The following is a 13,961-nucleotide window of genomic DNA, read 5'->3' on the forward strand; positions in this document are numbered from 1 at the left end:
GGCTAGTAGTTTTCCGACGGGGGTTAAGGTGCCTTAGAGCGTCCACACCACTTGGTTAGAATTTCATGGCTGCTCAAGCTAATGTTTAACAAGACCACCGCTGTCACCCATGGTCCCCCCACCCCCATCCCGTACTGTGGTGTTCAAGACAGACTCACAAGTCTCACTGACTCTATTTTAAGTAATAGTTTAGAAAGGAAATGCATAAGTAAGTTTATACTACTACAATAGTATAGCTATTTTTTTCTTAGGAACCTGTGTAAGATTGCATTTTGGAAAAAGCAGTAGGCAGGCATGGACAGAGATGTTAAACTTCTCTGGGGCTGGATTCTCAGCTTCTGGGCCCGGCCGCCTCACCTACAGTTCGGAGGTAACACATCAGCCACAGACAGGTACAGGCGAGTTCTAAACATCTCAGGAATATCCTTGCAGCGAAGTTTAGACTCTTGCATGCTCCCTCCGATGGCCAGTGTCAAGGAGAGGGCCTCCCTTTCATTTTTGCCCTTGGTGGTCTGTCCCAGACATGTGACAAAGTCTGAAAGCTAAGTCCTCAGGAGGGTACCGGCCCATAGTCCGAGTGGCAGGAAGAACCTAATCTGTGTGTTGCTTGTTGCTTTCCAGGTGGAAGAAGTCTTTCCTTTGCAGCCTGGTGTTTGGCATCCCGGTTATGGGTTTAATGATCTATATGTTGATACCCAGCAGTGAACCCCACGAGTCCATGGTCCTGGATCACAACATCATTCCGGGACTGTCCATTCTAAATCTCATCTTCTTTATCTTGTGTACCTTTGTCCAGGTACGTATCCGAAAGGGGAAAACCTCTGCACTCCATGCCTGTATGTGGCCAGTGCTTTACTGCAGCTTTCCTGACCCAGCCCAGCCAGGTGCTGCTTTTTTCCATCTTATTACCAGCAGCGGGGTGTCCTCTAGCCCAGGGCACATCAAAGGACCTGGTTTCACTGTCAGTTTCACACTTGATTGCACAGCAACCACCTTGCTACAAAGATTGGTGAACCAGTTTGTCTCCACTTAGCTTATTGTTTAGCTTAATTTACATTTGTTGTTAGAAGCAGCAGCTCGATCACCCTGGAGCTTATGCTTCTCTTGAATGTCTTACCGTGAATGGCAGAAATGTGCTCCTGAGGAAATTGTAAGTTAAGAGAGGCAAGCCTCATGGAGCTTGTAGTCTGGGGCGACATTAAGGAATTAGCTGCATTTCTAGTGGGAAGTGTGGTCTCCATTTATTTTGGGATAGAAAAATAAAACTCTTGACTTAATATTGAAATGCTTAGTTTAGGACTGTCTGGGGGCAAGTCTTCATAAGCTGAATTTGTGTTTTCCTGTATTTTCTTTTTAATTCCAAACGTGATGTACATTAATTGTAAACAATTCAAGCCATACTGAAGTCTTTGGAAAGAGGAAGATATTCTTTCACTAAGGACATCCTGCCTTCAGACCGTTGCCATTTCCCAGCCTCACCTTAGTATTATTATTACTAGTTGGGTGTGTGTCTTTCATCTACGTAGAGAAAATACCATGTACGTGTGTGTGTACATGTTCACATAAGTCAGACACATACTAGACGTATTGATTTATGACTGGCTTTTTCACTTACTCATGTAACACAGGCATCTTTCACTCCAGTGGTTTCTAGATGTAGCACATTCTCTGAAGGGACTGCACAGTGTTAGTCACAGTAATAAGGACATGTGATTTATTTCACCATTCCCCTGTTGATGGACACTTAGGTTGTATGCTCTGAGTTTTAAAGTTCTCCCCTGCCCTTGATTATTTATTCCTGTGGCCATTAGTCCTCTGAATCAGGAAATGGTTTTAAAAAACATTGATTACAGAGGAAAAACTCATGTCGAAATTGTGGGTGAGCCTAGAATATCTGCCACCCCGTTTGCTCCTTGAACACCAGAATGTAAAATGAGAGCCCTGCTCATCATGGCCATCACTCTCCTTCATCTGTCTTTTAGTTCCTCGGTGGGTGGTACTTCTATGTACAGGCCTACAAATCTCTCAGCCACGGGGCAGCCAACATGGACGTGCTCATTGTGCTGGCCACGAGTATCGCCTATGTCTACTCTCTCATCATCCTGGTGGTGGCCATTGCTGAGAAGGCTGAGAAGAGCCCTGTGACATTCTTCGATACACCTCCCATGCTCTTTGTGTTCATTGCCCTTGGGCGGTGGCTGGAACACGTGGCAAAGGTAACTGCCGTTTCACGTTAAAAGAACTGTTCCTTCAGTAATACAAATCTTAACCCATCTGAACACCATGTTTAGAATTACTAATTATACACAACCTAGAGAAAGACTTAAAGAAATGTGAACCGTACATATAATTAGGTGCTTTGATCACTAATCTCCAAATTTGTCGCTATTTCCGAAATCCCAGCTAATCTGGCTAATTATTAAAACCTTTGTTCAGGTGTATCGTGTCATGGAAAGTACCCCGGATTTCAGGTCAGAGGTCACACCGCCTCTTAGGACATAACTGAGGATATAGCTTATTAGTCTAGAAATCCACATTTCCACCTGTGGGTCATGCCATTTTTTTTAACACACTGCATTGTACCCAGCATTTTAATGTATCCTATAAAAAGCGTGGGGCTCCAGCCCTGAAAGAAATTCGATTGAACCTAAAAGAAAACTGTCAGTGGGTAGATTGGTATTGTTTTTTTCAGTCTGAAATGTAATTCATTGAACTAAGTGGCATTGTACATCCAGTGTGGCGATGACATGGCTGCGTGTGGATGGGCAGGAGTCACACTGTCCGGGGAGAGCCCTTGGGGCGCGCTGTGGCTGTGTTAAGGGGGCAGCCTTTTCTTGCAGGCGTCAGCTCTCATTTTACATTCTGGTTATTTCTTAGAGCAAAACCTCAGAAGCCCTTGCCAAACTCATGTCTCTCCAAGCCACAGAAGCCACCGTTGTGACCCTTGGCGAGGACAACTTTATCATCAGGTGGGTTATCATCATCCAAAGTTTTTGATTAACTTATGTCATTCTGTGTAAGACCCATCAAACACCCACCAGGTATGTGACATTATACTAGATCTTGTGAGGGGTGGCAAAGACTGTACAGTAAGATCCCTTCTTCAATCCAGTTAAGTAAACCAGACAATTAAATACCCAAAGATAAGCCAGAGTTCACAGTGGTGTTACGTGTGCTGAATGATAGAGGAAAGGCACAGATGATTCCCGTCCCTGGAATTTAGAAGAGGAAGCCTTGTGGTGGTCAAGGAAAGCTTCACGGGGAACGTGGACTATGAGCTGGGCCTTTCTCTCAAGACCTGGAGGATTCAGACAGGCTGAGGGATAAGGGTTTCAACTTGCCAAAGAATGAAAATGGAAGTAGTGTTTTTCTTCTTCGTAAGGTTGGCAGATATTAAAAATAATAATGTTTATTTTCATTATTACTGGAACTTATATAGCATTTACGGTTTTCCAGACACTCTTCTAACCTCTGTATTTAATCTAACCAAAAAATGAAAAGAAAAAAGAAACTTTATGAGGAAGGGACTGTCAGTTCCCTTATGTTAAAGATGAGGAAACTGAACTTCAGAGAGGCTAAGCAACTGGCCTGCGTCACACAGGTATTAAGTGGAGCTGGGATATAGCCCAGGCCGTTGGTTCCACAGTACACATTCTTTACCCTTACGTATGCTGACTCTTAGAGCATATATAATAATGTGGATATTTTTACAAATGAGGCTTCTGTGCAAATATTTCCCTGGTCCGCCTCATTTTCATATTGTAGGCAATGGTTATTTGTAGGCCTTCACATTCCTGAAATCTCTCCAGCCCCACCACTGTGATCCCCTTTAAGCTGTGATCTCACTTCTGAAATCACTGCTGAAATCCCGCCCGCACACGCCCATGGAAGAGGCGTCTCTCCCTCTGGGCCTCTGTTCGGGAGCCTTCCTCAGTCGAGTTCTCGTTGATCTTCAATGTTTCTGCCTTTGCAGATTCTTGCCATCAAGTATGACATACCCAAAACGCACCTATTTAAGCCCCTCCCACTGTGCACTTGCCCATTCATCACACTATTGCCAGTGCTAGTTCACCAGCTGTGTCCTCTGAGAGACAGCCCTCTGAGGCGGACACAGGTCGCTTGCTTCCCAGTGGGGCACTCAGTGAGCCTGTGTCAAGAATATGAACCAGTGAGGGAGACATGAATGAATAAAAATGAATGAGGCGCAGACTGACTACAGCACTGGCTTTTGGCTGGATGCTGGCTTTTAAATAATACTCAGAATTATGGTGGTGATAGCTGAGATTTGAGAACTTTCTGTGTACCAGGTACACAACTCAGCGTGTGCATAAATTGTCTGATTTAACCCTGATAGCTACCCCTTTCGTTAGGAAGAACCTTAAGCTTGGTGAGGTGAAGTAACTTGCCCAAAGTCCACAGCAGGTGAGTGGCAGAGCTGGAATTGGAGCCCTGCAGACACAGAGCCACCGTCCCAGCCACCTGCTAAACTGTCTCCCAGATAGGAAGACCTTGTGTGACAAAGGCGTTGTCACTTGTGGGCTTCTACGTGCAGTTGGCTGCTTCTACACTAGTAATGCACCTTGGCTGCTTTTTTCTTATAAATTAATGACATGCGAGTTTCCGAGAAGTGAAAACGTTCAGAATGGAAATAAAGCTGTGGGCATCTGCACTTGCTGTCCGCCTTTCATTTGGAAGTGCTTTTGGTAGCGTGGCCTATAATTGTATGGACTGCTCCATGGATTTGAATACCAAAGAGGTGCATCTTTGCCAAAAGGCGAAAGCTAGTTGAAATGCCAAAGGACTGTGGGGCTAACCTCACATAACTCAGTTCTTTTCCAAAGATAGTGATTAATTTTTGGCTGTGGACACACTGTGCGCCTGAGTACTACCATCGTGATGTGGCGGTACCATTTTTTAAGCTAGAAGACCATCTGGCTTTCCTCAGATGGGCTGTGTGCTTGGAGCACATCAGTTAACATCTGTTTGGTACAGTTCCTATCTGTCAAATGGGAGGTTGTTCCTATTGTTCCTACTGCACCTTCCTGACAGGGTGCTCCGGGCTGCTGGGAGGAGATGGGCCCAGCGTCACCCCTTGCTCTCCCGGGGCCAAGGCCACTCCCTCGGCCCCTCCTGAGGAGCTCAACTCTCTGTAACATGAGGCGTGCTGGTGCCAGGGCCCCCAGTCAGCCTCGCCTCCTGCAGCGCCCTCCTGCGTCTGGGCCTCTGCTGGCATGGACAGGTGTGTGGCGCCTTCTAAAGGACACTGGAGTTTCTCACCTCTCCTGGCTCCTTTCAGCGATGGGCCTATTCCTTGGTCCCTCTGCTGGGGATATGTGTCCTTTCTCTCCATCCCAAGTCTCGGGTGATGGGAGCGTCTGCATGGGTGCTCAATCTGGCACGTGATAATTTCTTCCCTAGCTGCTGCTTGCTGTCTCCTTCATGGACTTGCTTTGCTCTCCTCATTCCTTAAATATCGATGATTCTTGGGGTTTCCATGTTGGCGCTCTTGTCTGCTGTCTTGGTGTGTTATAGACTGTCGCTGGGACACCTCATCGCCGCATATCTTCATTCTCAAACCTCCCTCAGATCTCAGCATTCAGCTGCCTTTTGGAATCTGGCTCTTGGGTGAGCATAAGGACTCAACGTCAACTGTTTGTCCTGCCCATCAGCTTTCCTCTGTGCTCCCCTCACGGATTCTTCCCCTTTCTCTGCCTTACGGTGTCCGTGAACGGCACCGTCCCATGTCAGCTTCTGAGGCAGAGGCCTGGGCATCCTCTGTGACTCCTTCCCCTCCCTCATCCGCACATCCTGTCTCTGTCCTCTTGCTTCTAGCTCCACAGCCGCTGGTGGCCTCACACACTGCCCCTCCCGCTGCTCCCACACTTGTTCAGGCCACAGCTCTCTTGTCTGAAGCACTGTGACAGTCTCCTCCTTGCCCTCCTGCCTCCAGCCTGGTCTCCTGCCACATATCTTCCCACAGATCTGATTGTATTCGTCTGTAGTTGAAAACCTCCCGGTGATTTGCTGTTGTCCTTATGCACGTTCCTTAATACACATGTGAGACTTGTCATGTGCCCCATGTGCCTCTCGGGCTCAGTCTCTTGTCCAGCTGCTCCTCCGTCATTCCAGCCGCCCCCACTGGCCGTTCCCAGGAAGAGGCTCTCCTGCCTCCAGGCCTCTATACACACCATCCCTGCCCCCAGACAACTCTCTTCCTTTCCCTTCGCCTGGCTCCTTGTCTGTCAGGTCTTGGTGGAGGTGTCATGTCCCCAGGAGGCTTTCCTGTCCCCCAGGCCTGGCTTGGTCACCTCAGAGCTCTCGGAGCACTGGGTGACTGCAGTCACGTGACAGGTGCTCAGACGCTGACTAGTTGAAGGAATGAAACGACTGTCAACTGTTAAAGAAATAAATTGTGCAGGTGTGTATGCTGGACATTAAAAGGCCTGCACAGCCTAGACCCCAGTCTCCCACATTGACGTTTTTTGTTTCTTATAATTGGGAAAGCAAGTTAAGAATTTATCTAGTCCAGGGGCCATTCTAAGTGTTTTCTTTGTCTTTTTTTAACTTGTGAGAGATGAGGTAAAGACAGGTGAGGTAAACAGACTGCTGGCAGAAGCTCTTAAAGCTGAAGAAATGCTAGGGGAAAGAACTTGTCTTAAGCGTATTCCTACACCTCGGGATTTTGGGGGCATTCGTTTCCGAGGAAGAAATACTACAGGTAATTCACCAGAGGGAGCTACCTTGCCCCCCAAAAGGGCTCTTCACTTTAAATTAAGCTGTGTAGGGTCAGATCAAAGGGGAAATTCAAAGTTAGATTAAGCAGAGATTAGCATTACTAATAGAAAGGTGCCCAAGAGGACATATGTGCCAAGTATCACCATCTAAGCGAACAGTTTAAAGCTTCGTGGTTAGGTTATGGGGGAGGGGAGAGTCTGCCCATTAGCCCCCACAGCCCCCTTTTCTGAAGCAAGCAGGCGTTCCTTCTCCTGACACAGGCTTCTCTTGCCACGTTGAGACCTCTGTGGGATGGTCCTTTCCAGGTCATGCAGACAGGCCTTAGGAGGGCGCTGTTGGAGCCTGGGTGTCTCCATCACTGGAAGACTTTAAAAAGAAGCAGAGTATTGTCGCGTTGCAGAGATCCTCCCCTTCTCCTTGTTCACCTTCTCCTTGTTACACATCTGTTCCCAGGGCTCAGGGCTTCAGTCTGATGCCCACTGTCCCTTAAAAGGTCTCTCCTTTTCAGTACTCCCTTTATTTCATTATGGTCATGATTAAACTTAGGTACATATACGAGTCTCCTTTTAGCTTCTAGGCTGTAAACCTCACAAGATGAAGGTGTGATTTTCCCTGTTGATAATCCCAGCCTAGCACAGCGCCTGTTGCACAGAGGGCAGTAGATAGTGAAAACATCCATTAGGTGGTAATGAAAGTCGCCAACATTCACGGGTCACTTCCTGGATGTCAGGCACTGTGCTAACCACTTGGGACACATGTCATCTCAGTTAATCCTGGGAACAAAACCGGCCTTGTAGAAAGGAGGACATTGTGGCTTTGAAGCAGGATTCGATCCAGATTGCACTGCTGCTCTGTGACGAGGGCTCTGAGCACCCACGGTCAGGGCCATGTCTGCCTTGTTCACTGCTGTGTCCCTAGCCCCTGGTGAACACAGTGGCACACATGCACTTTGTCCGTCTCAGGCATGTCGTCTGCCCTGCAGCCTGCACGTCTGCACTGCGGGAGCAGTGTGCCCTCACACCCTTGCAGGAAGGGGGCGCCGTGGTGGGGGGAGCTGGACCTGCAGATTCAGACGGGCGTTGAGTCTGTCACTAGGCTGAGGACGTTCCTAATCGGTTTTTAAAAAGAAAGCACTGATGTAAACGTACGAAACATCCGTCTGCGCAAGCTGATTCCTAAGTTTCATGCCTTCATACATAACAACATTTAAAGAAATGGGCATGCGTGTTCAATTTTGTGCCTTTCTAAGAAATATTCAGGTTTTTGCCAAATAGGCAAATATCACTTACTGTGCTCCTAGGATTTTGGAAAGATTCGATCAGACATAACAAAAATCTAGCACAGTCCCTGCATTCAGTAAATGTCTGTTTTTTCTTTCTCACACCAATAAGGTGGCATCCTGTGCATTCCTCTCTGGTAGTTTAAATGTAGCCTTTGTAGAATGAAAGGAAAGTATAAAATGACCTCAGAGTTCTGCGTATTATTGTACATGCCTGCTTTTCTGACTTTGTCACCATTTGTTCATGAGCCAGTGTTCTCTATACAAGTAAGTGTACTTGGCCCATGGTTCACCAGATGGCCTCCTTCGCATTTTCTCACTCTGTTCCTACTCTTCCGTCTCCATCCTCCACTATCTAACTATCTCTATCTCTGTCTCTGTCTCTGTCTCTCTGTAGGACCATCCCCACCAGCATGTACAAGTCACACTTTCCTATCCTAATCCACTCCCTCTTCTGCTGCTGTTTCTCTCTTCCCTTTCACAGCAGAACTTCTTTTAAAAGTTGTCTTTAGCTGTTGTCTTTGTTTCCCCGATTCACATTCTCTCTTCGGCCCATTCCAGTTGAGCTTCTGCCGTCACCAGTTTTTGCAATTGCCTTTGCCAAAGATACCGAGTAATCTCCATTTACCCAAACCCAACCTTTGCGTCTTTTTAATCTTCATTTCTACCTCTCACCAGCATGTTTACCCTTTAAAATTCTTTCTTTCTTTTTTATTAAGATATAACTTATATTCACTGAAATACACAAATTAATTCTAAGTGGAGAGTGTGATGAATTTTACACGTTTGCATCTGTGTAACTATGTCTGCAGTACTTGGTAGGATGGGCTGGCTGCTCGCTCCCTTGGATCCTCCCTCTGCGTTTCCTCCGCATCCCTGGCTGGCTGTTTGCATCTCCCTTGTGGGCCCTTCTGCTCCTGCTCAACCTCCAAATACTGGCATGTCCCAGGGCTTAGTTCTAGGGCTCTGTCTCTTTTCCGGTTACTCTTCATAAAACAAATGAGCTTACAACAAATAAAACCATTTCATGGCTTTAAATGCGTCTCTATTTTGTCTGTTCCCACGTATGTACATCGAGCTCTGACCTCTTCTCCCAGCTCCAGTCATATTTTTAACTTCGTACCTAACATTTCTAGATGGAAGTCGAATGGGCCTCTCAGACTCGGCAGGTTAAAGCGAAGATCTTCATTTCACCTCCTCTGCCCTCTCCTTCCCTCAGCTGCTTCTTAGTTGTCTCCATCTCATGAATGATTTCTCATCTACCCAGTGGCTCGTACTGAAAATTTAGACCTCATCTTTGATCTTTCCTTGTGCATTCAGTGCCGCTGCGGCCTTAAGAACATCTTGGCTTTGTCTTCACTCCATCTCTAGCCACGTTGCTGATGCCTTTTGCTTGGGGTGCTGCAGCGGCCTAAATCTTCCCTCCACTCGTGTTATTACCCCACAGCCCATTCTCATGCAGCAGCCAGAGAGATGGCTTGAACATGTGAACCAGATGGTGTCACTTTCCTACTGAAAACCTTCCTTTCGAAGCACACACTGCTCTGTGAGACCGACTGTGATCTGGACTCTGTGTGCTGCACTCGTTTCCCTCCAGTCATGCTGCGGATTTCCCGTTTCTCCAAGGCACCCTTCCTGCCTGCCTTAGAGCCTTTGCATTAGCTGCTTTTTCTCCCTTGAATGGTCTTTCCCCATAATTTGGCCCCTCTTGTCATCCAGCTCTCAGCTCAAATGTCATCGTCCAAGCGAGAGGACTTCTCATTTTTCTCCTCCTCCCCAGCCCACGTAAAGAAACCCCCCCAGTCACATTCTCATCGCAGCACTTATTTAATAACTGGAACTATCTTGTTTGTTGTCTGTTTCCTCCATAGAATTTGTCTTCATGAGGGTAGAGACTTTGCTGTCCTGGTCACGCTATAGTCCCAGTGCCTAATACGGTGCCTGGCACTTACTAGCTGCACAATAAATATTGACCCAATCTCTAAATGACACATACAGTGAGTACTACTGCTCAATGTAAAGCAAATATAGTGTAACCACTCCGACAGTGTGTCTAGAAGCCGGCCTGGGTGACAGAGCCAGAGGATGAGCTCCAGTGAGTGGCCATGTGTGTAATCTGAGTGGCATTTGTTGCAGAGAAGAGCAAGTACCCATGGAGCTGGTGCAGCGGGGTGATGTCATCAAGGTCGTTCCCGGGGGAAAGTTCCCAGTGGATGGGAAAGTCCTGGAAGGCAGTTCCATGGCCGACGAGTCCCTCATCACAGGTTAGGTGACTTGTTTCACGTTCCCTTCGGGTGGGGATCAGCTCAGTTGCTAGGTCCCATGAATGCTGAATGGGGCTTAGCGTGTGACGGTCTGTCTCTCTTCACCTCTAGGAGAAGCCATGCCTGTCACCAAGAAACCTGGAAGCACAGTGATTGCCGGGTCTATAAATGCACATGGCTCTGTGCTCATTAATGCCACCCATGTGGGCAACGACACCACTTTGGCTCAGATCGTGAAACTGGTGGAAGAGGCTCAGATGTCAAAGGTAATGAAGAAATTTTAAAAATGCTATCACTTTAGGTTCCTCGTTTTAGAACTCATTCCAAGAGTTCCATAGAATCAGGCAGAGTTTACTGATTTGGGAGTGAATGAGGAAGCTGAGAGTCCTGGGCCTCATCCATGCTTGTGGTGTTTGACTTCTTTGCAGATTGTAATTTCCCATGGTCTTTGTGTTTTATTTTTATAGGCACCCATTCAGCAACTGGCTGACCGGTTTAGTGGATATTTTGTCCCATTTATCATCATCATTTCAACTTTGACGTTGGTGGTATGGATTATAATCGGTTTTATCGATTTTGGTGTTGTTCAGAAATACTTTCCTGTAAGTTGAATGCTGTGGTTGTTGTGTTTCAAATAATCTATTACCGTTACTCCTTTCATGTTTTAGATTCATTGGGCTTTAATTACTCATTACATTTTATTTGATTGCTTCACTTATTGGCAGCAACATCTTAGCCAGGGTAGTACAATCAGTTACTCTACTTCTGCAGGTTTTTTATTAAAGATGACTTTTGCTTTCTAGTTAGATAATTTCACAAAAACCCATTGGCTCTCAGTGAAACTGCTTAAAGCATTTATATGATGCAGTATTGTCCATTTGGGGGGTTATGAGTCACATACCATAGAGGATAGTTCACTTCTGATTTTGATGGCATGGTAATATTAACAAATTTTAAGAAAAATGAATTTTTGTCCTTTACGTCAATAAATACTGTCTTTAACCTTGCAACTTCCCAAGCAATGTTAATAGCTTTTTAGTAAATATTTATTAATCATTATATATGAGGCAAAGGAATATACATTTTTGAGTTTAAAAAGTGGATGAAGTACATTGTCTTAAGAAATGTAGGTTTATCAAACTTTTTTAAAGATGGAAAACAACACACAGAACTTTTGTGCTTCAGAAATAAAAACTATAAACATCAGCGATTCGCAACTGGGAGTAACTTTGCTGCCCCAGGGGCATTCGGCCATGTCTGGAGACATTTTTGGTTTTCGTGACTGAGGAGGGGATGCTATGGCATCCAGTGAGTAGAGACCAGGGATGTTGCTAAACATCTGCAATGCACAGGACAGACCCCACAACAACGAATTATCTGGCCCCAAATGTTAGTAGTGCTGAGGTTGAGAAACCTAAATGTACATAAAAAGCTAATGGCCCACTTAGAATAGTACAGGATAGCTATACAGTGAGTAGAATAATGTTTTCCTTTATTTTTTAAGATATCTCATACTTAGCCCAGTGGAGTGTGCATTTTACCTTAGAGTCATAGACTAAGAAACCGCAAATATGGAATGGATAATTTTTTTCCTCTTAAAAAAATTTCAACCCATAACTAAAGGCATATGCTATATTCTTCGGGTATGTTTCATCCATTAAGATGTCATTTTTCTCCCTCAAATTTCCTATCTTAAAATGAAAAACGTCCAAGTTATACACTTTCTGACATCAAAGGAGATCTCAGTGCTTTTAAGAGTAACTTGTGACTGTATTCCTAGAATTTGCCAGTAGCTATTATGGCACCTGACTGCCTAAAATTTCTGATTTCGTGGGGAGCAGCTCATTAACATGTAGCTGTGGGAAAACTCAGTCCTAAACAAGTTGGAATCTGTGGCTTTCTGCTGTTTCCTGCCTTTCCATCTTACTTTGGCTTATTTTGTTTTTATCTGCAATATCAGGGAGGATGCTGGCAAATGAGGTACTGCATGTTCCTTTAAGATATTGTTATCACTGTGCTATATAAAAGTTATTGTAGGGACAGGGTTCATGTTAACTTCTAGAAGTCTACCCAGGCCCATCTGAATGCCTGTGTCATTTTGATAAGAATTACTGTCTTTTTTTTTTCTTGTTTGTTTGTTTTTTAAAAAATCACACACAAAACAACCACATCTTTACCTCTAAGAATTGCATTATGTCTTAAACAACATGCCCCACTACCTAAATCCAACTGTTTCTGTGAAAATTAAATGACCCTTTAATAATATATCTTTTTTTTAGAATCCTGCCTTTCAAAAAAATCAAAGAATAACGTGTAGACAGAAGCTACAGAGATTATGGTCTATATTCCCGCTTAGAAAACATGCATTTACTGTAATTAAGTAAACATAGTATCTCCTGATTGTACTCCAGAGACAGTAGCCATTTTGAAAAATAAACCAAGATAACTCAAGATGTCAGAATGCAAATAATAATACCACTATGTGCCACCAGGTAACTTGAAAGGGCATATTTTGTTTGTTTTGGATTTATGAAGAAAACAATAGTGAAAAATAGAAGAAAGTAAAGATGGCTCCCAATCCCATTCCTAGAAGTAGCTGTTTTTCACACTTTGATGAACATCTTTCTACTATTGTTGATAAAAAGCCTATACACACGACAAATACACACACACACACACACACACACCCCGAGGGTGCCAAAAAATATATATACAAAATATATATACAAGTGGACACTTTGGTCAACATTGCTCAAGCAGTAGTTCGCCATAATCAGAAGTGTCTGGACACTGATGGTAACCACTTTGAGCACCTCTTGTAATTGCAGAAGTCAAATGTGACTTGTATTCATCTTTTGTTATCGGTGTTTATTGGGTATTACAATTTTAATGGTTTTTTTCCTTTCTTACAATGTGTATACATTGTTTTGGCACCCTCTGTGTATATATATATTAATATTATATAGATATGTATTATATATGATATATATGTTTAGATGTATATCATTTAATCCTTACAAAATCCTGTGAGGTGGGTATTATTACCTGCATTTTGTATGTGAGGAAGCTGAGACACGGAGAGGTTCCATTCATGTCAGAGCCAGGATATGGACGTACCTGGTCTGTGCTCTTTCCCCGATCAGGGATTTTTATAGGACTCTCTGCTCTCCTAATGTCTTTCCCTGAGGAAAGCTTGTAGGATCAGGTGAGAAACCTGGGACGTGGAGCCCTAGAGTGAGCCATGTGATATCCCCAAGGCAGGGGGGAACACACCGTGTTTCCTAAACCCCACTCCTCACGCTGTCTCCGGCCCCACTGCCTGCACTGGAATGTTCTGTGTGAAGAGGATTCTGTGTGATTCCTCATCTCACGCTCCACCTGCCTCTCTGTCCTCTTTTCAGACCCCCAGCAAGCATATCTCGCAGGCAGAGGTGATCATCCGCTTCGCGTTCCAGACGTCCATCACTGTGCTGTGCATCGCCTGCCCCTGCTCCCTGGGCCTGGCCACGCCCACGGCGGTCATGGTGGGCACCGGTGTGGCCGCCCAGAACGGCATCCTCATCAAGGGAGGCAAGCCCCTGGAGATGGCCCACAAGGTCGGCCCCACGCTGCTGTGCTCCTGCCGCCCTTGGGGTCTTGGCTGGGAGGATTCTGGAGCTGTTTACTACACAATCTTTTTTTCT

The 13,961-nt window shown here is 45.2% G+C and overlaps 1 protein-coding gene across 5 annotated transcripts in view; it reads left to right on the forward strand.

Annotated features, from left to right (window-relative positions):
- The window catches only part of ATP7B (ATPase copper transporting beta), a 90,889-nt gene that overhangs the window by 59,906 nt on the left and 17,022 nt on the right, over window positions 1-13,961 (forward strand). For 4 of the 5 annotated variants that reach the window (XM_019752164.2, XM_019752162.2, XM_074329902.1 and 1 more), the window contains 7 exons: window positions 622-796; window positions 1,983-2,216; window positions 2,878-2,969; window positions 10,151-10,278; window positions 10,390-10,544; window positions 10,746-10,880; window positions 13,680-13,874. In XM_019752164.2, the coding sequence (XP_019607723.2) occupies window positions 622-796; window positions 1,983-2,216; window positions 2,878-2,969; window positions 10,151-10,278; window positions 10,390-10,544; window positions 10,746-10,880; window positions 13,680-13,874 (1,114 nt within the window). The remainder of the gene's footprint in view (window positions 1-621; window positions 797-1,982; window positions 2,217-2,877; window positions 2,970-10,150; window positions 10,279-10,389; window positions 10,545-10,745; window positions 10,881-13,679; window positions 13,875-13,961) is intronic. The other variant, XM_074329903.1, reaches the window with a different exon arrangement.

The sequence above is a fragment of the Rhinolophus sinicus genome, linkage group LG04 (assembly GCF_036562045.2).
Source record: "Rhinolophus sinicus isolate RSC01 linkage group LG04, ASM3656204v1, whole genome shotgun sequence".
Classification (NCBI taxonomy): Eukaryota; Metazoa; Chordata; class Mammalia; order Chiroptera; family Rhinolophidae; genus Rhinolophus; species Rhinolophus sinicus.